The sequence below is a fragment of the Aethalodelphis obliquidens genome, unplaced genomic scaffold, assembly GCF_003676395.1.
Source record: "Aethalodelphis obliquidens isolate GAN/ISIS:26980383/991018 unplaced genomic scaffold, ASM367639v1 scaffold50, whole genome shotgun sequence".
In the NCBI taxonomy this organism is placed as follows: Eukaryota; Metazoa; Chordata; class Mammalia; order Artiodactyla; family Delphinidae; genus Aethalodelphis; species Aethalodelphis obliquidens.
The window spans coordinates 14149146-14172583 of record NW_020837994.1 but is presented as its reverse complement, the minus strand read 5'-3'; the positions used below and the strand labels follow the sequence as shown (position 1 = coordinate 14172583).

Here is a 23438-nt window from a genome sequence, read left to right as displayed (position 1 = left end):
TGTGTGTGTGTGTGTGTGTGTGTGTGTGTGTGTGTGTGTGTGTGTGTTTTAAACTTAAAGAAAACAATCCTCCAGGCTAGGCTTGGGAGAGGTTCTCAAACTTCCACAGTTCACAGAACCTTTGGCGTCAAAGTAATTTTTTCATGGTACCTCTAAGACAATAGAAATACCTAAAAGCTCTGTTTGTTAAATAGTTAGCACCGAACAATTTAATAAGTATTATAGTTTAATAATTAATAGGCCTTTGGAAATAATGGAAGACAAATTAAAAGAAAATGATTTTTATTTCACTTTTAATAACTATATTTATTATTGGCGTATGCATTGCTTTGGGCCATAGAATAGTATCTCAAAACTTTGAGTCAGAGTGGACACCACCACCCTCATTTCCTGTTTCTCATTGATTTTCACATGACTCTTGCTTTTTATCCCACCAACTGCAAAAACCCCAGCTTCAAAAAGATATGATCACATCAAAGGGAATGTAGTACAACCTAATGTTAAAATTGTGAACTGCCTCTAGCTAGTAGCTCCCGAGGTGTCTAATTGATCTTGAGCACCACTGTGCTTGCCTTAAAATTATCTTGTTGCAACCCTGTGAGTTCACTGAGGCACCCCCAAAGCACCTGGGCACACATTTGGGGAGTTTTACCTCTGAAGGAATCAGGAAATTCTTTAAGAGTGAAACCCTTAGAGTCCAGGGTCCCTTTTGAGTTATTTATAAAAGTATCTTTAAAGGTTACTTAGAGGTGATGTCTCAAATGGTAAGTAATTCAAAGATAGCTTTTTATTTAGTACATTTGAGCTTGTAATTCAGTGGTCGTATTTTTAGGTTGTTTGCTAGCTGTTTGTTTAGGTTGTAATTGGTTTAATTAAAAACATGAGATGCTGATCCTTCTATCTTGATTCTTGCCAACCTCTCTTCCGTGACATGGTTTCATTCCCTTCCTCCATCCAATATTGCAAACTGCATTACTATATGATCTTGTTTCTTCTCTATCCAAGTGAGTTATTTCATTTAAACTGAGTAGTGTCAGACCCCAGTCAAAAATAATTCTGAAAAAAAATCTCCTGAGGTACTGGGATACTCATTTTCACACACACACGCACACATGCACACACACACACACGCACACACATACAGCTTTAAATTTAAATATAAATTTAGAATTTAATGAGAATATTTTCAAAGTTTAATTTAAAAATAGATCACTATAACCCAGCCACCCTTGCTGTCTATAATGCTATTGCTTATGGACCCTAAGAAACCAATCGTTACTTTTTATGCCATCCTATTCTCTTGCACAATCTAGCTAAATTCAATACACTGCATCTGGCTTTACCTTCTTGTTAAGTAGAGACAAGACTTGCCTATAAGACGTGACAACCAGTAGTAAGATGAAATGAGAGACACTGTTTATAGGGGAACGAAAGAAATTGTGGAGAGGCGCTTCTGAACTGGGGACAGATATTTTTCAGAGTGGATTTTAAGAATGAGCAGGAGTTTAGTAGGCATGGAAAGTAAATGAGTTGGATTAGAGATCTTGCTTTATTCATTCCACTCCTCTCTCTGCTGGGGCTCCCTTTCACAAATAAGAAATCAATATTAATTGCTACTTTATTATGTAAAGAGTACTCGTATTACCAGTTCCATTTTATTTCTCAAGACCATTGTGAGCACCGACAAAGAGGCTCTCAGAGTGCATGTGCTAGGGAGAGATAGGGGACAGTTTTGGAGGAATTCAACAGTGGGCTCAAGGAGTCTACAGTGTAACCGGGGACATGGTCTGCGGAGGTTTGCAGCACATAAAAAGCAGTATGAGGCAGGGCCTGACTGAATGGGCGAGCAAGTGATACATTCAGTCAGCGCTGTGTGAGTATAGGGGAGGAAGGAATTGAGCCCGGGGCCAAGTAGTCAGAAAACGCTACAAGAAGGTGGGGTTTGGTACAACCTTGAAGAATAGGTAGGATTTAGTTAGGCAGAGAATCAGAGGTAGGGTGTGTTCCAGTGAGGATAGGAGTGCCGTGGAATGAGTGTGAATGAAAGCAAGAGGCAGAATTTAGCAGAGCCTAGCAAGGCATAGTTTGGGGCAGGACGCTGACCTCGGTCTGAGGATTAGCCTTTAACTTGTAGATCGAGGTGTGCAACCTTAAAAATCCCATAGGAGCCCAGAGGGTAAAATAAATGAACTCTTTTCTCTACCGGGCCAACATTTGTTTATCTTTCGAGATCCTCTCTGAAAAACTCTGTTCTCACTCTGGACCACGCAAGCTACTGCTCCCTGTTTCCCTAGGAAATGGGCACAAAACTTCCCCTCAATCCTGGCTCCCATTTTGTTTTTCCACAAAACGTCACATCCAGCTAGAGGGATGTATTAAGAGTGAGGCCAAGTGTGTTAAAGAGTATTTTGATGTGAAGAAACAATCATGGGATCCTACGTAACCATCTATAAGAGACTTAGCGTAAGAAAAATGGATCAATAGCAATGATTTATTTTAAAATAAAACTATATACATTTCATTGAATTCTAAATATTTTGTTAGAATTATTTTAATAAAATGGATATAGATACATACATTTATATTTAGAGCAGTTTTTTGTGGTATCTAGCAATGTCAAAGGAATAGTATCTCAGCCAGCTTTTTTTCTTTAACACTGAGTGTTTGGTACTGATCAGCGCAAATGAACTTGACAACATTATTCATATAATGCAGACCCTGGATTTCTGAATATTCTGAGTTTTAAAGACATTCCAATATTTGTATTTATTTTCCAATTTATAACTGTTGGGAAATAGCTCAAATTGCTTTAAATCTTGTGTGGGTCCCATAACATGTTCGCCGCCTAACCTCCCAATTTTGGCATCTGTTTTAGGCAGTAGTGAGTTTGAGTAGGCAAATGATAGGGCGAAAAGAGGGCTTTGGGTGGTGCATCTGGCAGAGGTGTACAGAAATTAAAGTACAAAGTAAATCTCCAGTCCTGACCCCCCGCCCTGGAACTTCAGACCCCTCTATCCAGCTGCCTATTCGACGTATCTATGTAACAGACATCTCAAACCTAACATGTCAGAGTCCCAGTCTACTTCCACAAAACCTGTGTCTCCAAAAGCCGACTCCATCTCAGCTAATGGCAACTCCATACTTTCAAAAATTCAGGTCAAAAGCTTGTGGGTCGTGCTGGAATCATCTCATAATTTATAGCCCACCTATCTTCTCTATCTCCAAATATATCTGGAAAACCACCAATCTGGACCGTCTTCACCACTACCACTTTGGTCCACATCATTATCTCTTGCCTGGATTATGGTTTCCCTACTTCCGACCTTGACTAAGTCATTCCTCAATGCAGCAGCCACAGTTATCCACTTGCTTCTGTCAGTTCATGTTTCTCATCTGCTCACAATCGTTCCGTGCTTTCTTCTTTCATCCAGAATAAAAGGCAGCATCAGTATAATAGCCTGAAACCGTCTACAGTCTGGATCCTGTGATCTGCCTGCCTCATCACAGGCTACTCCTCCCCTTGCTCCGCCCTCTCCAGCCAACAGTCTCCTTGCTGTTCTCCACATGCTGGCCAGACACGTCTGTGCCTCTGCATCTCTGTACTTGCCATTCCCTCTATCTAAAGCCTTCTTCTCCTAAACATCCATATATGACTTGTTCCTTTACCTCTTTTTAATCTTTACTCAAATGATACCTTCTTAGTGAGCCATCCATCCATCCTGCTTAACTGTACCCTTGCCTCCAGCATACCTGTTTCTCCTTTGCTGCTTTATTTTTCTCCGTAGTACTTTTTACCAGATAATGTAGTGTCATACGTATCTTACTTTTTTGTTTACTGTTGATCTCTTTTTACTAGAATGTAAGCTTCATGAGGGCAATGATTTTTGTTTTTTCTTAGTTGCTGATTTTTTCTAGTTGCATGTTTCTAGTGTCTGGAAATTAATTGGAGTTCAAAATATTTTGTTAGATGAATGAAAGAAATGAGGTGAGAAGAGACAAACTTAAAGTGATTCACTGGGAGTGGAAAGAAAGTGATGATTGCTAGTGACATGGCAGAGGATGACTCTTAAAGACTTGTTAAGCCTGCCAGTAATCATTGGGAGGGAGTAAAGAATTAGGGGTTATTTCTTCACTCAGCAAAGAGGTCTTACTGAACACTTACTGGGCACACAGGGCAGTGTTTGTCAGGGGGCTGCAGAAACTTGGTCTGGCTAGGGAGAGAGGTTGGCAGTTTTGTAGGGGAAGATTACACAAGGTTAATTCTAGAATAGAAGCCTAGATGACTTGGAAAAATGGTGATCGATTGACACTTTTCTGTCACTTGTTTGGTGGAGCAAAGAAGTGAGGAGAGAAGATGAAAAAGTTTCAGAACTACTGCCAGAGGGTCAGATGGGCTCTTAAAAAATGGAGAAAACTTTTCTTACCAGGTTGTTGGCCTGACTCTGATCCTAGTCTGATGGGTTTCCCTGAGCCTTCAAAACCAGCTTACGCCACTATAAGTTCAGTGGCCATTTGATCATCATAGCAATTGGATAGTTTTATTTCCTTCAGATCCTTGTTCAAAACTCATATTTACTTTTGGTTTTATTTTCCTGCTTTTCAGACCATTACTGTCTAGAAATAAAGAGCATGCCTTGGTGGTACTTTTAGCTCTACTGATTGTGCCGTGACCCCAAAAATATATGTTTAGAATACAGTAAACTGATTCCAAGAGATTATTTCTTAAGAGGATGAGAATGATTACAAAAACATAACATTCCAGTCTGAAACTCGTTGCAACAGATATGCACATAACCTTGTTAGAATAATGTTAATTTTCTCCATCAGTGAACATCTATTGATTATTTGCTGAAAACAAGAGCAGAATATAAAGTGCATCAGTATGCGGCATTGGCTCATGAATACAAGACAACGCTGTATTTTAGAGGAAGGAGGAATCTTAATTTCAGTTTATTTCTACTGTAGTGTCGTGAGCTATACCATATCCAAAACGTGGAGAAATAGGCCGCGGATTTACAACCTTAAAATGTGACCAACCTGTTTTCCAGGTTTTTCCAATGCCAAGGTGGAGAGAGAAGCATGAAGACACAGCATGATAAGAGTGAATGGAATAGGATTAAAGGAAATGCTATGGGGTCGTGAAGAAGGGAGCCATGGTTCCAGCTGGCAGGATGTGTGAGGTTTCAGGGCACAATGATAGGCTGCATAGGATTTGATTGAAGGGGAGAGGGGAGATGGGGAGGCAATTCAGGCTTTGGGAACAGAGCTGCAAAAAGGCAAGAAAAGCCAGGGAGTAATGCAGGATGTGTTTCAGGAAGGACAAGTAGTCCAGTGCGGCTTGCCTGTGGAACACTCTGAAGGAAGGGACAGGAGAGGAGTTTGAAAGGGTGGTTGGGCCAAAGGCTCCAACTGTGTAGTCTTCATAGAAGTGTAATGTAGGAGTCATTGGGGGGCTGAAAGGGCAGAGCATCATGGTAATATTTATATATTATATTATATATAATGTATTATATATATATAATATATAATATTTATATATATATAATATTTATATTTTGAAAGTGGATTCTGATAGAAATAGAAGTTTTAAGTCTTCACCTAGGGAGGGCTTTAAAAAACAGTTTCCTGGGTCCCACACAAAACCAGTACAATAAGAATCTCTGAGGAGGATGCCCTGGGAATGGGTGGTCTGTAAATAGCTCAGATGATTTCTTTTCCCCCCTAGCTCTATTGAGATATAATTGACATATAACTTTGTGTAAGTTTAAGGTGTACAACATGATGACTTGCTATATTGTGAAACCATTACCACAGTGAGGTTAGTTAACATCTTTATCACGTCACCTAATTACCTTTTTGTATGTGTGTTTGGTAAGAACATATAAGACTTAGTCTTTCAGCAACTTGCTATTATGTAATACAGTATTGTTGACTAGAGTCACCATGCTGTACATCAGATCCCCAGAATTTATTCGTCTTACAGCTGGAAGTTTATACCCTTTGACCCACATCTCCCCATTTCTCCCATCCCCTAGCCTCTGGCAACCACTGTTCTACTCTCTGTTTTAATGAATTTTGACTGTTTATGGCATTTTTAGATTCCTCACGTAAGTGAGATTGTACAGTATTTTTCTTCCTCTGACTTATTTCCTCAACATAATGCTCTCATAACATTTGCCCGTGTTGTTGCAAAAGGCAGGATTTCCTTCTTTTTTTATGACTGAATAACATTCTGTTGTACATGTATATAGTTGGTCCTCCGTATCTGCAGATTCCACATCTGCAGATACAGAGGGTGGGTGTACTAGGTCATTTTATCAGGGACTTGAGCACCCTAAGAGTTTTGTATCTTTAGTGGGTCCTGGAACCAATCCCCTGTGGATACTGAGAGACGACCACAGCACATTTTCTTTACGCATTCATCTGTCGATGGACATTTACGTTGTTTCTATGTCTTGGCTATTGTCACTAATGCTGCAAAGAACATAGGTGTGCAGATATCTCTTCAAGGCAGTGATTTCATTTCCTTTATATATACCCAGCAGGTGATTTTTTATGCTGCCTGAATGGCAACTGTCTAAAAACCTGTGTTATATTTACATTTATTTTAAGGGAAAGAGGGAGTGACAAAAATTGAGATGCTGAGAGCCCCAATTAGGAGCTTTCAGTGGTCCAAATGAGGAGCAATGAGGGCCTCAAGTGGATCAGTGGCAGTGCTGCTGGAGAGGAGGGGGCAAAGTCAAGAGCCCCCTTTGAAATGGAAGTGTTGATAGGATGTTGGAGACCCTTTGGATATGGGGATGAGGAAGGAGTTGGAAGATGACTTGAAGGTACCACTCTGGGTGGCATTGTGGATGGTGATGCTGTGAACCAGTGTGGGGAACACAGGAGGAATGGGAGGTAGAGAGCTGGATGCCTGCATACTGGGGAGGTTGATCAAAAGGGGTTGTCAGAGGTAATAATGAATTTAGTTTACGTATCCATTCCAGTTCCTTATTTTTGCCAATGAGCAAACGGAGGCTCAGAATGGTGAAGTGGCTGATCTGAGGTCACAGAGTTAGCTGGTTAATAGAAAACCCTCTTGTTGTTTTTATGTTGTCTAGAAGGTACACTGCTTGGTTATGCCCGTGGAGAGCATCCGGATAGTACTAATTATCAAGTGAAAAATATTAAATACACGCTATGGCTATGTTGCTGGTGTATGTTTTTAGCTGAGTCCATGACACCAAATGGGCCACTTCATGCAGTTGGAACAGAGGACCAGATGTTGATTTAATGGTGGTATCATAGGGGTAGAAGGCATGAAAACAGAAAGGGGCTGTAGGGATCGGCCAGCATAACTTCATTTTACAGATGAGAAAACTGAGTCTCAGGGAGAGAAATACAGTTGTCTAAGACTGCACTGGTAACGAGGGATTAAAATGAAGATGCCCTGTCTTCTGACCCATCAATTTAGTGCCTCCTGTGGGAGGTTATCCAAATTATTACCACAAGCTTTGTACTAACGTTTGTGAGGCAATTGATTGCTCTGTCGTTTAATATCCCTTGAGGCTGAGAACTGAATCATGAGCCGCATCTACAGGGCTATGGAGTGTGTGCTTAGAGACTACAAGAAATGGGGACTTACATGGTGACCTGGATCATTTTTGGTCCATGCATCCAGTATAACACTTCTTAGTTTAGAAGTTCCTCAAGGACAAAAATTCTGTATCTGCAGCACAAAGCACAGAACCTGGATCGTATTATTCAGTAAATGTGTGTCGAATCAGTGATTTAACTCCAATGGCATTTTTTTGAACTACAGTCTTTTTTTTTTTTTTAACGTAAATCACCTATGATAGTTTCATCAGGTCTGTACTTTGTCCATATGTAGGCACTCACGAAGAGTCACATGGTTGTCATTCTTTTCTTAAGAAACAGCAGACAGGGCTGTCAGCTGACAAAGGCAGGATAAAATGAGTGCTGGAAAGGCCCTGGGCTGAATGTGACCTCTTGCTGGAATGCCAAAAATACAAACTTTCCAAGTCTCCTGGCCCAGTGACCTCAATATACAAAGGTCTTTTCTTTCTAGAAACAAACTTTTTTCTTCCTGTTTCTGATCTGACACACATACCCTCACAAACTCAAACACACGCACACAATCCCTATGAAGGTATAAGCCTATAGTGTGCTTTTTTGCATAGTCTTAAAAATGACCTTTTGCCGTATATTTGAAATGTAAAATCTTTCTTCTTGAGGGCTGCCTTACTCTACTATGAAAACCCCTGGACAAGCAGATTATTGAATAACCCATGACTTTGCCCTTCATCTGATTAGTTCCCTGAAAGGGATCATAAGACATCCTTAAAAAGCCTAGAGGCCTTCAGAGTTCTGAATGATAACAGAGGGCCTTTTTCCCCTATCTTCCTGAAATGTCATGGCCACCCTGATCAGTATCAAAGGAAATCACTGTATGCATAAGGAACTAAAAAAAAAAAAAAAGGAAAACAATGAAATTAAGAACTCATTGGAAAAAATGAAAGTTCATCTGTGGGTTTTGTGTCATATGAGGAGTATTATACCACTTTCTTTCATTGAGTAGATGACTGGGGGAAATTTTTTTAAATGCTAGTATAACCCATGTAAGAAATATTTTCGGATGGACATGAGCTGGCCCTGACAAAGTGTTCTTCTTTCAAGTGATACATGCTTGAGCACACAGGCTCACACACTAGGATAGGAAGCCTTGAGCTTCATGCATTTTCATTAAGTGCTTACGGATCAGTTTCTCTTACAATCCCAATGCTAATGCCAGTGTGAACATGACCTACAAAAGAATTTGATAACTTGAATTAAAACTCACCGTCACAAAACCTTGAACACAAACTTAAGTGTAAAGTGTTCTTAAAGGTTTGTTGACCTATATGTTCTTAGATACATGCCAGTTTCAACATTTTATTTTTTAAGATAAGTTGACTTATTCAATACATACTTAACTTTGTTTTAATTTCTAAAACTTCCTAAGACTCTGAACACAAAGAAATTCCCAAATCAGAATTTAAAAACTTTGGTCATGCACTTCGGGAGTTTTGGGTTCAGAAAATATAAACCCAGTCTTCGACAGCTCCTGTCTTCAGCAACTATTAGTGGATAGACTTATAAGCAATAGGATTTCGTTCATTTTGGTTGACCAGCTCAAATTCCTGTAATTTTCTTTCATAAACTCTGGTCTAGAACTCTGATTTCACTACCTTTGTCATATTGTCTTTCATAATTTTTAACATGCTGAAGAAAGGGAGGGAAAACTCAAGTACCAACGAGTTGTAAGGGACTGTGCTGGATGTTTCCCATGTGTTAATTTAGTTCATCCACGTAACAACCCTGTGAGGTGCATATTATTACTGCCATTTTGCAGATGGGAAAGCTAAACTTAGTGTGTTTAAAATTTGCCAATATTCATTTAGAAAATTAAGAATCAGAGCAAAACTGATTCTAGTTGATTGGTCTAAGACTAATCCATTTATTTATTTCTTTGTTTGTTTATTTCTATGTCAGAGTGCTTTCCTTATCCCATAGACTGTAGACTAGTTAAGGGTATAGGCCCTCAAGTTCACTGTTGTAATCCTAGCATGTAGCTCAGAGACTGGCATTGATGCGTAAATATCTGTTATCTGTTCAGTTGCGTTGAATGGGACACTCCTGCTATATAAACTTGGGGGAGAGATAGTATTATAAGACTATGGCTCAGTGGTTAAGAGTATTCAATGTTGGTAAATGACTATGGGCTCTGGATTCAAAAAGCTCAGATTTGAATGGTAACTTCTTAAGCTTACCATCTGTATAAATTGAACAAGTTACTTAGCCATATTGGTCTCAATTTTGTCACTTTAAAATGGGCCTAATAATTGTACCTTAATGATTATTTATGGGAATCACATCACTGATGGTTAGTGAACATACAATAAATGCCAGCTATTACTGTTATCCTTGATTAACATTGACTGTGGATGCCTTTGTAACATACTAATCTATCGTCCCACTAAAATGTAAGCTCCATCATGGTAGGGATTTTCATGTTTTAATCATTGTATCCCAAGTATTTAGAACAATGTTGTCCAATAGAACATTCTATGATAATGGAAACGTTCTCTCTTGGGGTGTCTAATACTGTAGGCACTAACCACATGTGGTTATTGAACACTTGAAATGTAGCTAGCTAGTGTGACTGAGGAACTGAATTTTAAATTTTATTTAGTTTTAATTAATTTAAACTGAAGTAGCCACATGTGGCTAGTGGGATACTGTATTAGCAGAGTTCTGGACTGTTACATGGTACACAGACATTTCAGTAAATACTTATTAAGTGAATGAATCCCCTCAGGACTCAAAGATCAACAGAGCTGCCTGACTTCATATTGAGTGCATTCTTTAGAGATAAGCAATGAAGCACTTTACTGAGTGGTCTGCTCATATGAGGTCTTATTAGGTTCCCATGTACGATTCAGTTTACAACTGTAACGTGTTTTTGATTTCTATTTCTTTTTGGTGATAGGTCAAGAAAGATTTGGAAACATGACGAGGGTCTATTACCGAGAAGCTATGGGTGCATTTATTGTCTTCGATGTCACCAGACCAGCTACATTTGAAGCAGTGACAAAGTGGAAAAATGATTTGGACTCCAAGTTAAGCCTCCCTAATGGCAAACCAGTGTCAGTGGTTTTGTTGGCCAACAAATGTGACCAGGGGAAAGATGTGCTCATGAACAATGGCCTCAAGATGGACCAGTTCTGCAAGGAGCATGGTTTCGTAGGATGGTTTGAAACATCAGCAAAGGTAATGTGACCTTAAAGGATAAACTTACTGTAGGCAATATTCACAAAGAAAATGGCATATAATCATCGTCATGATCATCATGTTAATAGTGTGTGTTCGTTTAGCGATTTATAGTTCCCAAACTGCTTTCAGCGCTTTCTCATTTCAAGGGGATGCGTGGAGCTATGATCCGCCGTTTAAGATGGCTGTGGCTAAGGCAGCAAAGCAACTTGGGCGTGATCACACCGATAATGTTTAATAACCGTGTTCCTTTACTGAGGGCTTATTTTGTGTCAGGCATGCTTTTTGCGCATTTTCTCATTTAGTCCTCACGGCAACCCTGTTAGGTGAGTGTGGTTCTAGAGTCAGTGAAAGAAATGGGCCTCACATTCAGTGTCACTGCTTCATTCAAGTACGAATTAGTTTACCCCAGCGGCACTTACGTTCTTCTGTCTGCTGGGGCTTGGGCTTGGTCCTAGCAATGAAAACATGGCGAGAACACAGAACTAGCACGCTGGCAATACTGGAAGAGTGGGGTGAGAGAGTAAATGGCAAATACCAACGTGAAGAGCGTAGCGTGGCTTGGTACTGTTCACTCTCCCGGGTGGCAGAGGAGTAGCAGGAAGTGGGGCAGCGTCAGGGCTGGAAGATGCAGCATCCAGTGCGGCATGGTGAGGGGTTTTACGCTTCCCATTAGGCCCCATGCTGTTATCTGACGTGTCGGGGGCACAATTTTTGCTCTACTCCCTTTTGTCTCTGTTTATATTTTTGTATCTCAGTATCAGAGAGAAAAATAGTATCAGCATACATTTTGAAAACTTTTTTAAAAAGCATGAATTAAAAGTAAATGGTTTACTACATTTTTCTGAGATTTTCTTGCGCATATAAATATATATGCACATTTTACATTATTAAGATTGCATTCTGCATAGCTTTATATCACGATTTTTCCATTTTTATTTATTTGTGGAACACACATATTGAATACTTGTGGAGCACAGGCACTGTGCTAGTTGTCTGGGATTCAGCTGTGAATAAGATAGGCATTGTCTCTGCACTTATGGAAATTCACCCTTAGGACTTGTGAATGTTTGTGCGCATCACCAGAGAATGGTTGGAAAATATAGCTTGAATGGACATCATTCAAATAGGCTGGGGAGGAGCCTCTGACTGGTTTTACAGAGGGTAGAATGGTCAGATTTGCCCTGGGGACTATGGAAAGGTAGATTGGAGGCAATTAAACCTGGAGACAGAGCCACATGGTAGTTATTGTATTCTTACGGGAAAATGACAAAGCCTTGAATTAAGGTAATGGCTTTAGAGATTACAAAGAAAAACCTGATATGAGAATATCACTAAAGTGTAAACACCAGCAGGAGTAAGCAGCCACTTGGGGTGGGAGGTGATGGAGAAAGAGGAAAAGGTGGTGGTGCCTCTTTATTTTGTCATCGTTGGGATGTTCCTTCGTTTCAGCTGTTTCATGGAGAGTCTCAGTGCCTGCCTTCTCTCAGTGCTGTCTCTAAATTGGCCTTTTGTTTAGAAATTTTTACTTCTCCGTTCCTTGTTTTCCTTCTTGAGGCCCCAGTGTGCTTGTATGTTTTTCCCCTTCTTTCCTTTTAAAATCCTTTGTTTCCCCTGTTTTTTTAGGATTTTTTCCCCTTTGATTCAGGACACAGTATCTGTCATTTTCTACTTCTTGGCTCTCGTTGAACCTTTCTGGTTTGTTTGTTTGAAGAATTTATTGTTGTAAAGAGAGACTGGTCAAGCAACATTCACAGATATGATTAAGTTATAGAAATTTAAGAAATATTATATTTTTAATAGACTGATTCTTGGATGTTAGTCCGGCTTTTTAAAATATTCCAAAATGTGGGTGAATTCATCCATTCACCTATTCCTTAGCCCCATACTTTGAAGCCTCCAGGCACAGGGGTAAAAGAGTAGAATTTTGGAGAACTCCTTTTCTTAATTGGTTATCTTACATCTGGAGGGCAGTCGACATTGAATGACTCATTTATTTTTTATTTTTTAATTTTTCTTGGAGTTTAGTTGATTTACAATGTTGTATTAGTTTCTGCTGTACCACAAAGTGAATCAGTTATACATATACATATATCCACTCTTTGTTAGGTTCTATTCCTATATAGGTCATTACTGAGTACTGAATAGAATTCTCTGTGCTATATAGTAGGTTCTTATTAGTTATCTATTTTATATATAGTATATAAATAGTATATATAGTACATAAATAGTATATATAGTGTGTATATGTCAATCCCAATCTCCCAATTTATCCCCTCCCTTCCCCCTTGGTAACCATAAGTTTGTTTTCTACATCTGTGATTCTATTTCTGCTTTGTAAATAGGTTCATTTGTACCATTTTTTTTAGATTCCGCATATAACCAATATTGTATGACATTTGTCTTTCTCTGTCTGACTTACTTCACGCGGTATGACAATCTCTAGGTCCATCCATTGAATGACTCATATTTATATGAGGAGGGGAGTCTTCCATCATTCATTCATTCGACAAACATTATGTAACACCTGTTATGTACCAGGCACTGGGAATAGAGAAACTTACAAAACAGACAGAATCCTGACTTCATGTATAACAGTAACAACAAAACATAAGTAAAATCTGGGGGGGGGAGGGGGGGCGGGGGGGGGGCGGATGGATAGCCAGTAAGTGCTAACAGGAAAATAAAAGGAAGGAAGACACCTATAAATTTGTGGGGAGGGTTGAAATTGCTTGTGGGACAAAGGACGTTCTGGACATTTTCTTTCACCTCACTCTGACATTCCTTGCACAACAATTACAGTGTCAAACTCTGCTTAAGGGCATGATGTTCATTAACTTAAGGCCTGGCTGACCCGCTGTGTACTTAAATACTGGATTTCTAATCCTCTAAATCCCTGCAAGTGTAAACTTTGAAGAGAAGCTTTGTATGGAGAGAGGGTGGAGGGAATTTCACAAGGCACTGAACTGCTAATATGACCAAGAGGGTACAAGGCCTCATTGTGAAAGGTAGAACCCACATTTCTCTTTCCTCCAAACATACTGCTGTTGAAATTGTCCTTCTGAATGTCTTAATAGTGAAAATGGCTTCCCAGTGCCAAGTTAGTATTCAAAGTTGACACCTAGACACGCAGGAACAATACTGCAGCGTTGACAAGCTGGTGTGTCAAATGGTTCAAAAAGTCTTTTTTGAAAAAAGATCTCTGATAAAGCTCTACTTACTTTCCGAGGATAGGATTTCAGCATGTACAAAACAGAGGCCCAGATCAAACCGTCTGCCTGAAGCTAAGATGGCAGCATTCGGAGACAGCTACCAATTCATTTGTTGGTTACCTTTGGGATCAGGGAACATTTCCCATAAGATCTTTCTCTTAGAAAGTGAATCTCCTAACAACGAAAGTCCTCTGGAGTGACATCATAGTCAGTCTGGTGATAAACATCTGATTTCCTTTTTTTTACGTTTCCAAAACTTCTAATGAGCCAAAGTCCACAGCGTCTGGCTTTGTCCTCATGGCCACATCCTGGAGAAATCCTGTGGATATATCAGCTCAGCCATACCTGAAGCTGAAACTAGCAGGGTGTTGAAGGAGTTTGTCACTGAGACCAGCCTCCTTCTTGCTGCTGACCTCACTGCCAAGGGAAATTCACCCTCTTGCTCTTCAATCTTCTAAAGAAACTTTCCACAAGAATTTTCCTGCCTGTGCTGTTGCTGGAATAATCGTGGTAGCCTCTGGCTGTGAATTAAGAGAGAAAAAATAAAAAATAAATGTATGCTAGCATCTCTGATTTTTCACATCATCTCTTCAAATTAAAAACCAAAGGAAAGAAAAGAAAAAGAGTCTCTCTTAAGTCAGATTTTCTTTAGTTTTCAACCTTTGCATTCTTTCCTTTTCTTAGCCGTGTTTAGTTGAATTCTGCCTGGGGATTCACTAGGGCCAGGAAATATATAACTGGGGTGATCATATGTCCCATTTTATGGAACATTCCTTGTTTATGCCTGTGGTCCTAGCATACTTATTAATAACCCCCCCATTTCTGGTCTGTAATTTAAGTTACACGGTCAGCCTATAGATCAGGAGCTCTGATACGTCTATCTCACTGTCCACATCATATTTAACTCTAATAATAGCTCTTTTATGCATTCCTGTGCCCAAGCTCAGTCTTTATAATATGTTTTGGCAGATTTGTCTATTTAGAATGAGGGCCCTGGTCTGCTCTTGTTGCTGCGTTCCCAGGATTGAGAATCCTGTCTTTCGGGTCCATCTCAATGGCTGATGGGGCCCCGAGACATTCTGACCCATTTACCTGGTGCTCTCTTGGTGCCCATTGCCTGAATCTCCACCAGCTACTTCCTTTGGATTCACTTTATGGCCACATCCAACTACCTTTTAGAGTTGTTGTGAGATTAAGTGACAGAATGTACGTGGGGTCCCTGATGTGTTACGTCTGATCCCACCACACACACATACCACATTATCTCTGTCACCTGTCCCCACAGCCCATCTGCCGGTCCGGGTGTCCCCATCTGTACCTGGCTCTGGTGCACACAATACATGCACTCAGAGGAAGGGTCTGTTTCTATATCTCAGCCCTTCCCAGGCTGCTCCATCCTGTTCTTATGCTGTAGGGTTCCCATGTGGTTGTGTTCAGAAACAGGACGCCAGGAAAATGCCAGTGTAGATGGGAGGTAATGGGGCAAGTAGGATCTACCCAAGCGGTGATGAGAACAGCAATCACAGAGAGAACTGCAGTGCCCTCTAGTCATGCAGCCTCCACCTCATGCCCTACTCCAGGCAGATTTCCTTCTCTGTTTCTACCCTATTTATAGTGACTTTTAGGCCCACCCTCTATCTCAGAATGTTCTAAGATCAATGGGTGCCCTAGAAGACACTTTCTAACATTAAACTCTATTGAAGTTTAGTCTCTTCCCTGGAGCTAAAAAGAAAGATGTTGATGTGTATCCTGCTAAGGGAAGGAATATACCCACTAGTGTTCTCTGTAAGAAGTTATAGTTTTTAGACGGAGGAGTAGGTGTTTCACAGTGTAGTGGACATTTATCATGTGTTTTGGGTTTCCAGTAACTGTTAAACACATTTGCTACCTTTGGGGAACTTCTAGTCATGGGAGGCTCCCCTCCCCAGGAAGAGTCCATAAAACTTTCTTCCTCTGCTTTATTTGCAGCTAGGGCACAGGCATATGACCTAGATTCCACAGATCATACTGATTCAGAAGTGAGCAACTAGAGGAAGAGGGTGCAATGCAGAACCCAGTTTTTTCTGGGGAGGTTGGTGGCAGAAAAGACCTCCATCCTTGGGAGATAGTGGAGTTTGCTGAGTCCTATGCTTGACACAGAAACAGGATCACTGCTGGCCCCAGGAACAGTTGCATTCAAGTTGAATTCCTTGGAGCTTTGCAGATTACAGGACCTAGTGCTCAGTGGTAGCTGGCAGCAGTGTCCTTATCATGCCTGTTCTATGTAGGATCTGAGTTTCTGGAAGCTTAGGCTCAATCCGGTTTCTCTAGACTACTGTTTCTGTAGCCTACTGAGTAATTCTGCAAGCTACCCTACATCCCTTGAATAAATGATTTCATGTTTAGCCAGCATCGGCTTCTGAATCTAGCGACTGAGAATCTGGATTAATATACATGGTCAAATGCATTTAAGAAATCCAGCTTCGGGCTTCCCTGGTGGCGCAGTGGTTGGGAGTCCGCCTGCCGATGCAGGGGACACGGGTTCGTGCCCCGGTCCGGGAAGATCCCACATGCCGCAGAGAGGCTGGGCCCGTGAGCCATGGCCGCTGAGCCTGCGCGTCTGGAGCCTATGCTCCGCAACGGGAGAGGCCACACAGTGAAAGTCCCACGTACCACAAAAAAAACAAAAAAACAAACAAAAAAAAGAAATCCAGCTTCACTGTCCCCCTTGCTGTAGGACTTCTCAGGCCTTTGATATCCTATGTACATTCTGAATCTCCAGTAATAAAAATGAATATGTTTCTTGCTGTTTGCTGTACGTTAACTTTGTGTACAGATTTTTATGTGTATGAACTCATTCAGTCCTTAGCATGATCCTATAGAATAGGTTATTATTATTGTTACCATTTAAAAAAAAGTTGAGACTTAGGTGATTTCCCTAAAACCATAGTTACTACCTTATTTCTTTGATTCTAACTTATGCTTTTTGTTCCTTCCTACATTAACATTTCAGAATCAAGATATGTCCTCTAGTCAGTGTGTATCTCTAAAATGATGGTGTGTCATACATATAATAGTTTTTTTCACCATCTCCTCCAAAAGGGGACTATACCATGCAGCAGTTTGTAAATGCTTCTGGCCGCATAGAACACTTAACAAACTAATAGAACATGCTTAGGAAATACTGGCCTAGAATTATCTTTTAAAGGGAAAGTTTTCTGTCTTCCATTGTTTAGTGAGCTTTTTCCATTATTATTTTTAAATTGCTATGAAAGCTAAAATATGCAGCAGTTAATTAGCTAGTTTTCTAGAAGCTGCTTGAAGGGTAGGATCACACATCATATCTTCTTATAGGCTTTTAGAAGATATACATAATGCATTTATACAAACTGGAAATGCATAGATAATTGCACTTGAGTATGGGTAGACAGTTATTCTAAGTCCTTTTTTAATCATTTTTTTAAAATCTTTTTATTTTTAAGTTGGGTAGTAGGCCATTTCTGGTTACTCCCAATTTTTAAATGTCAATCCATGAAAAAATTCTTGATATCACTGGTGCATTCATTGATTCAACACAATTTGTATTGAATGACTGTTCAGGTCTGTGCTGTGAACAATGTGTATTAAGCCTTTTCTGGATTCAGAGCATACTATTAGGTGCCTGTTCCTCTTAAAATGCCAGAATTCCCTAAGGGAAGTAGATAGGCCACGTTTTAGGCATCCATCTCCAAAGACTTTAGATGGGGTTGTAGGATGTGCCTCCCCTGACTTAACTGGGACACAGCACATTTAACCTTAATTTTTTAGCCGATCTGCTTAGAGCTAGTTGTACTTAGGAACATAAAAGGAAGGGCCCAACCTAAAAATGCAAAACCAGAGCAAAGTTAGAAGGTATCATTAAAGGAAATGATGGCAATGGTTAATAGTCATGATCATTTCATATAATGACCACTAGTGTGTAGTACAACTGTTTGAATCATCGTTTTTGACAGATTCTTAATGCCCTGCGTGAAAAATGGAATCATTTCTTGAAATTGAGAGTAGCTTAAGTACAAGAGTCTCAAATTCAAGCAACTCACCTGCTTAGGAATCAGTATAAATTAAGAATAACATTTTAATTTTTATCTTTAGCTAATTGGTTCTCCAGAGGTTTTCTAGGGCTGTGCTAATAATTTGCTAAATAATATGAGATCCAATTATGACTAAGACATTGTAGGAAAATAGAAACAGACCCTCAGAGGCTATAACCACAGCTTGGTGTGCAGGAGGCAGGAGTTGCATTTATCATCCTCGCCTGCGTGGTTCACATTTTCATTACCTACAGCGCAGGTCCTTCCTGTTTCGTGCTTAGACGACTTTAAATAGTCTCCAGACCTCGCTCATGGTAGTCTGTACAGCATGGTGCTAAAAACTCAACCTACCCAAGGAATCACTTTGATTTCATTACAGTCTAGGTCAAGAATCTTCTGTAAGCTCTACTTCTTGATTCAGATTTAGACACATAAGAATGTAAATTGATACAGTCACTATGGAGAACAGTATGGAGGTTCCTTAAAAAACTAAAAATAGAACTACCATATGACCCAGCAATCCCACCACTGGGCATATACCCAGAGAAAACCATAATTCAAAAGGAGACATGTACCACAGTGTTCATCGCAGCACTATTTACAGTAGCCAGGACATGGAAGCTACCTAAGTGTCCATCGACAGATGAATGGATAAAGAAAATGTGGCACATATATATACAATGGAATATTACTCAGCCACAGAAAGAAACGAAATTGAACTATTTGTAGTGAGGTAGATGGACCTAGAATCTATCATACAGAATGAAGCAAGTCAGAAAGAGAAAAACAAATACCATATGGTGACACATATGGAATCTAAAAAAAAAAATGGTACTGATGAACCTAGGGGTAGGACAGGAATAAAGACGCAGATGTAGAGAATGGAGTTGAGGACACAGGGAGAGGGAAGGGTAAGCTGGGACAAAGTGAGAGAGTAGCATTGACATATATACACTATGAATTGTAAAATAGATACCTAGTGGGAAGCAGCCGCATAGCATGGGGAGATCAGCTTGGTGCTTTGTGACCACCTAGAGGGGTGGGATAGGGAGGGTGGGAGGGAGACGCAAGAGGGAGGAGATATGGGGACATATGTATATGTATAACTAATTCACTTTGTTATACAGCAGAAACTAACACACCATTGTAAAGCAATTATACTCCAATAGAGATGTTAAAACAAAACAAAACAAAACAAATTTAGGCACCTGAAAAAAGGAGTTAGCAAGCTATTACCTGTGGACCAAATGTGGCCTGCCCTTATTTCATAAAGTGTTATTAGAACACAGCCATGCTCATTGGTGCACATGTTATCAATGGGTGCTTTTCCATTACATCTGCAAAGTTGAGTAGTTGCAACATAGGCCCAATGGCTTTCAAAGCCTGAACTCTTTACCATCTGATCTGGCCATCTACTCATTAAAGTTTGCCACTGATGTCTTACAATAGCATTAGCTTCTCTTTTGTGCTTGTGGCTTTACATGCAATAGCTCATCCTTGAAACAGTCTTGAAAGTACTTTTATTAGTCCTGTTTTACAGATGAGGGGATTAAAGTTTAAATTGGAGAACATAAATGACTAGCTAAAGATCTCATAGTTGGTAGGTAGTAAAGTTGGGATTTCAAGGCAGATGTGCTCAGAGTACACCCAGTCACCACACTGCACTATCGTATAGCCTTTTCGAATCTGGCCTAATTATACAATAACTATTTATGATAAACGGTTGACCAGGGATTGAGATAGACAGATAGATAGATAAGGTAAAATGTAGCCCGGTCTCAAAGTTTAAAGTCTAATGACACATACAGAGGCATGTAAATAGGTCTTCCAGGAAATGTAACAAAGCAGAGCAATTCATCTGGAATTATTGAAGGGACTGAATAATGAAGGAGCCTTTTCTCGCATGTACATTGCCAGCCACTTGCCTTTCCCTCATCTCTGTGCTTTTGTCCTGATATTCCCTTTGTATGGACTGTACAAGGCAGAGGCAGTTGCCATTCTTTGTTCATATTGTTTTGTCCAAACACATCCAGCTCTGGGTGTGAGACAGGAAAGGGAGAAACACCCCTGGATTTAGCAGTAGGGAGTCTTTAGTAATTAATCATCGATGGGCTTAAAGATAAGACACCTTACTTTCCAAATATCTTCTACCTCACAGAGATTCACGAGAACAAGCCTACAAGGAATCTTTGTTTTCAGACAGGATCAAGACAGAGCTCATCCCTCCTCCAGAAAAGACCAGGCCCAATAAGGCACAGGCATATTTTTGTTAAATGATTGTTTTTAGTATTATTTAATTGTGCTTCTTAACAGGGGTGATCTTGTCAATGTCTAGAACTATTTTTGGTTGTCATAACTGATCGGGGAGAGGAGGGTGCTACTCACATCAAGTGGGTAGAGGCCAGGGATGTTGCTAAACATCCTACAGTGCACAGCACACAGCCTCCCAACTCCCACCCCTCCAAAGAATGGTTTGGCCCAAGATGTCAATAGTACTGAGGCTGCGAAACCTCAGATGTCATACTTTATGTTAGAATTTTCTAAATCCTCTAAAAGTTCCTGTTAGTTAGTTGGCAGTTTTAAGAAAAATCAAGTAGGGTGGTCTTTTGAGTTTTGTATGTTTACCAAATATGCAATTGTATGAAAAAAGTTAGGAGTTAATTCTTGCCAAATGATGACTGTTGTTAGATTGTGGGATGATTTTATTTTCATGTTTCTGGTTTCATGTAGGTGATTTTATTTTCATGTTTCTGGTTTCCATTTTTTAAAAAATGTGATTATATTGCTTTTACAATGACAGAGATAAAATTATAAATAAAGATACAAACAAATAATAAAAAAGAAACTGTTGAGTCTTTGGGCTCAGGCTTCTCTAGTCTATTAAGGATTCTCTGCCAGAGGGTTTGATGCTAAGGGACATGGTTTGACACAAGGCAGAGTTTTGCCTTCTCTGTTCCCCACCCACCTAATACTTTAATCTCTGAATTTTAGCATTTCCAGTACTCATCTCCATGCCTTTTCACATGCAGTTCCTTCTGCCTCCATCCTTCTTTGGTCTTCGCCTTAGGAAATTCCAGATTTTCCACATCTTTATTCTCTTCCTACCCACACCATATAGCCCCTACAGATTTCCTTAAGGGACTTCCTCTCTCCCACCTGCATGTCTGGGGCACCAGTTAGATAGCTAACTGTTGGGCCGGCTTACATAATGTGGCTCAGCCCTCTCTTCTAATGGATGGGCATTGCTTAGAGAGATGAGGCAGGGTGTGAGTCGCTCTGAGTGATTGTGTCTTTCTGGTCCCAGAAAAACAACCCTGTCCTCAGCTGGACCCAGGCTCTAGGATCACCATGGATTTCTGAACCTGAGAAAGGACCCTGAGAAGCACGGAGGGGCACTTTGGCAGAGTATGGCGAGTGTGGGCTTGGATGCCATGTAGATAGGGGTCAGGCTCTTGCCTCAGACCCAAAGCTATGTGGCTTTGGGCCAAACCCTTAATCATGCTGAGCTTCCATTTCTCATATGAAAAATGGAGATAATACTTTATGGGGTAGTTATAAGAATCAGTGCTAATAAGCGTGAAATGCCTGGAAGATTAGTATGCAATAAATGACTGGTCTTTCTAAAGAAAATATACATGCATGCAAAAATTGCTCTCAGTTTCAGGGGCTTCCCAGACAATCCTGCCCACTGAAGCATGGACCCTGTTCTAAAGCCAGCCCATGTGCCTTCAATTGCTTAATTCCTCTCTAATGGTATCTTTAGAAAAATGTGTTAGAATTAGGGGATTCCTGGAGAAAAAGTTCTATTCAGCTAGAGCAGGAATCCTTTGTTGGGGTAGAGTGTCAGAACCAGGATGAAGGGACCAGGGAGCCTTTTCTCCTCAGATTTTTGCAAAATGCCTCTGTCGATGGTACACTGCTGTCCACCGATCCCCTTTGAGGATCACTGTGTGTGATGAGAGATGTTGCCCCTGGGAGTCTGTTGCTCTTCTGCATGGTCTGGAAACAGGAACCAAAAGCAGGAAAAATGATGAACTTAGTTAGAGGAAATTGGAGACTGAAGGGAGGGCGGTATAAGCTCTATTCTAAAGGACAGAAGAAGAGTTCAGAAGGACTTGATGAGTTTCCTGGTGCGTCTAAGAAAGGGGGCCAAAATTAGAGGTAGGGAGAGTCTGAAATCTTTGTAAGATTTCCATGTTTGCACTTTTTTTAAAATTTTATTTTATTTTTGGCTGTGTTGGGTCTTCATTTCTGTGCGAGGGCTTTCTCTAGTTGCGGCGAGCAGGGGCCACTCTTCATTGCGGTGCATGGGCCTCTCACTATCGCGGCCTCTCTTGTTGCGGAGCACAGGCTCCAGACGCGCAGGCTCAGTACTTGTGGCTCACGGGCCTAGTTGCTCCGCGGCATGTGGGATCTTCCCAGACCAGGGCTCGAACCCATGTCCCCTGCATTGGCAGGCAGACTCTCAACCACTGCGCCACCAGGGAAGCCCCCATGTTTGCACTTTTAAAAAATCCTGTTCTAGCTCCCCATCATAATTATTTCTGTAAAAACCTTTTAAGGAAAAAAGGCCTATCTTTCAGAATTTCAAAGACGAGAGGATGCTTCTGAGGTTCTATCCTATCTTGAGCTTAATCTGCAGCAGAGGTGAGCTGTATGGAAAAGTGTAGGTGAAAGGATGGAAAAAGCAAGTAGAATCCTTGTGCCTTTGGGAATGAAAATATTGCCTGGGTGCAGTGGAGTTCAGATCATGACGGAATATGGTCTCTGGTCTTCACTAGTAGACCACAGTTCCCATTCCCAGACTCAGGGAATGATTAAATACAATCAGACTCTGCTTCTGGAGTCAGATTTCTTCCTGGATCTCTACCTGCAGCCGTGTCTTCTTTCCCAAACTTCAGACTTCCATGTCCCTCTGGATCTCTCCCTGGATCTCACCTAGATAACTCTTCAAATCCAATATGTTGGAAACTGAATTTATTAGCTCTTCTGCAAATCAGATCATCTGGTTAGGAGAACTTACATCCACCCAGACATCCAAGCCATATACCCATAGAAACAGGTTACTCATCCTTCAGAAAGCCCAAGTTCCTGAGCAGAGAAACCCCCATAGTGAGGCTCTTTTCTGCCTCTCCAGGTCTATCCCTGGCTACTTCGTCCCTCCGTTCATCCCCTAGTGATACCAAACTGCATCAAGTTCACATCTCGGAATTCCCCCTTCCTGGAACATGCTTCCTACACTTATTCACCTGTCTATCTTTCACTCTTCCTTCAGAACTAGGCTCAAGCATCATCTGTTACTGGCTCTCAGGTAGTCTCTCCTATCTCTCGCCACATATGTTAAACTTCTTTCTTTATGGACCTG

At 40.6% G+C, this 23438-nt stretch overlaps 1 protein-coding gene across 1 annotated transcript in view; it reads left to right on the top strand.

Moving 5' to 3' along the window:
- Positions 1–23438, top strand: part of RAB38 (RAB38, member RAS oncogene family) — an 81081-nt gene that overhangs the window by 13531 nt on the left and 44112 nt on the right. The window contains exon 2 of the mRNA XM_027083625.1: positions 10532–10812. Within this exon, the coding sequence (XP_026939426.1) occupies positions 10532–10812 (281 nt within the window). The remainder of the gene's footprint in view (positions 1–10531; positions 10813–23438) is intronic.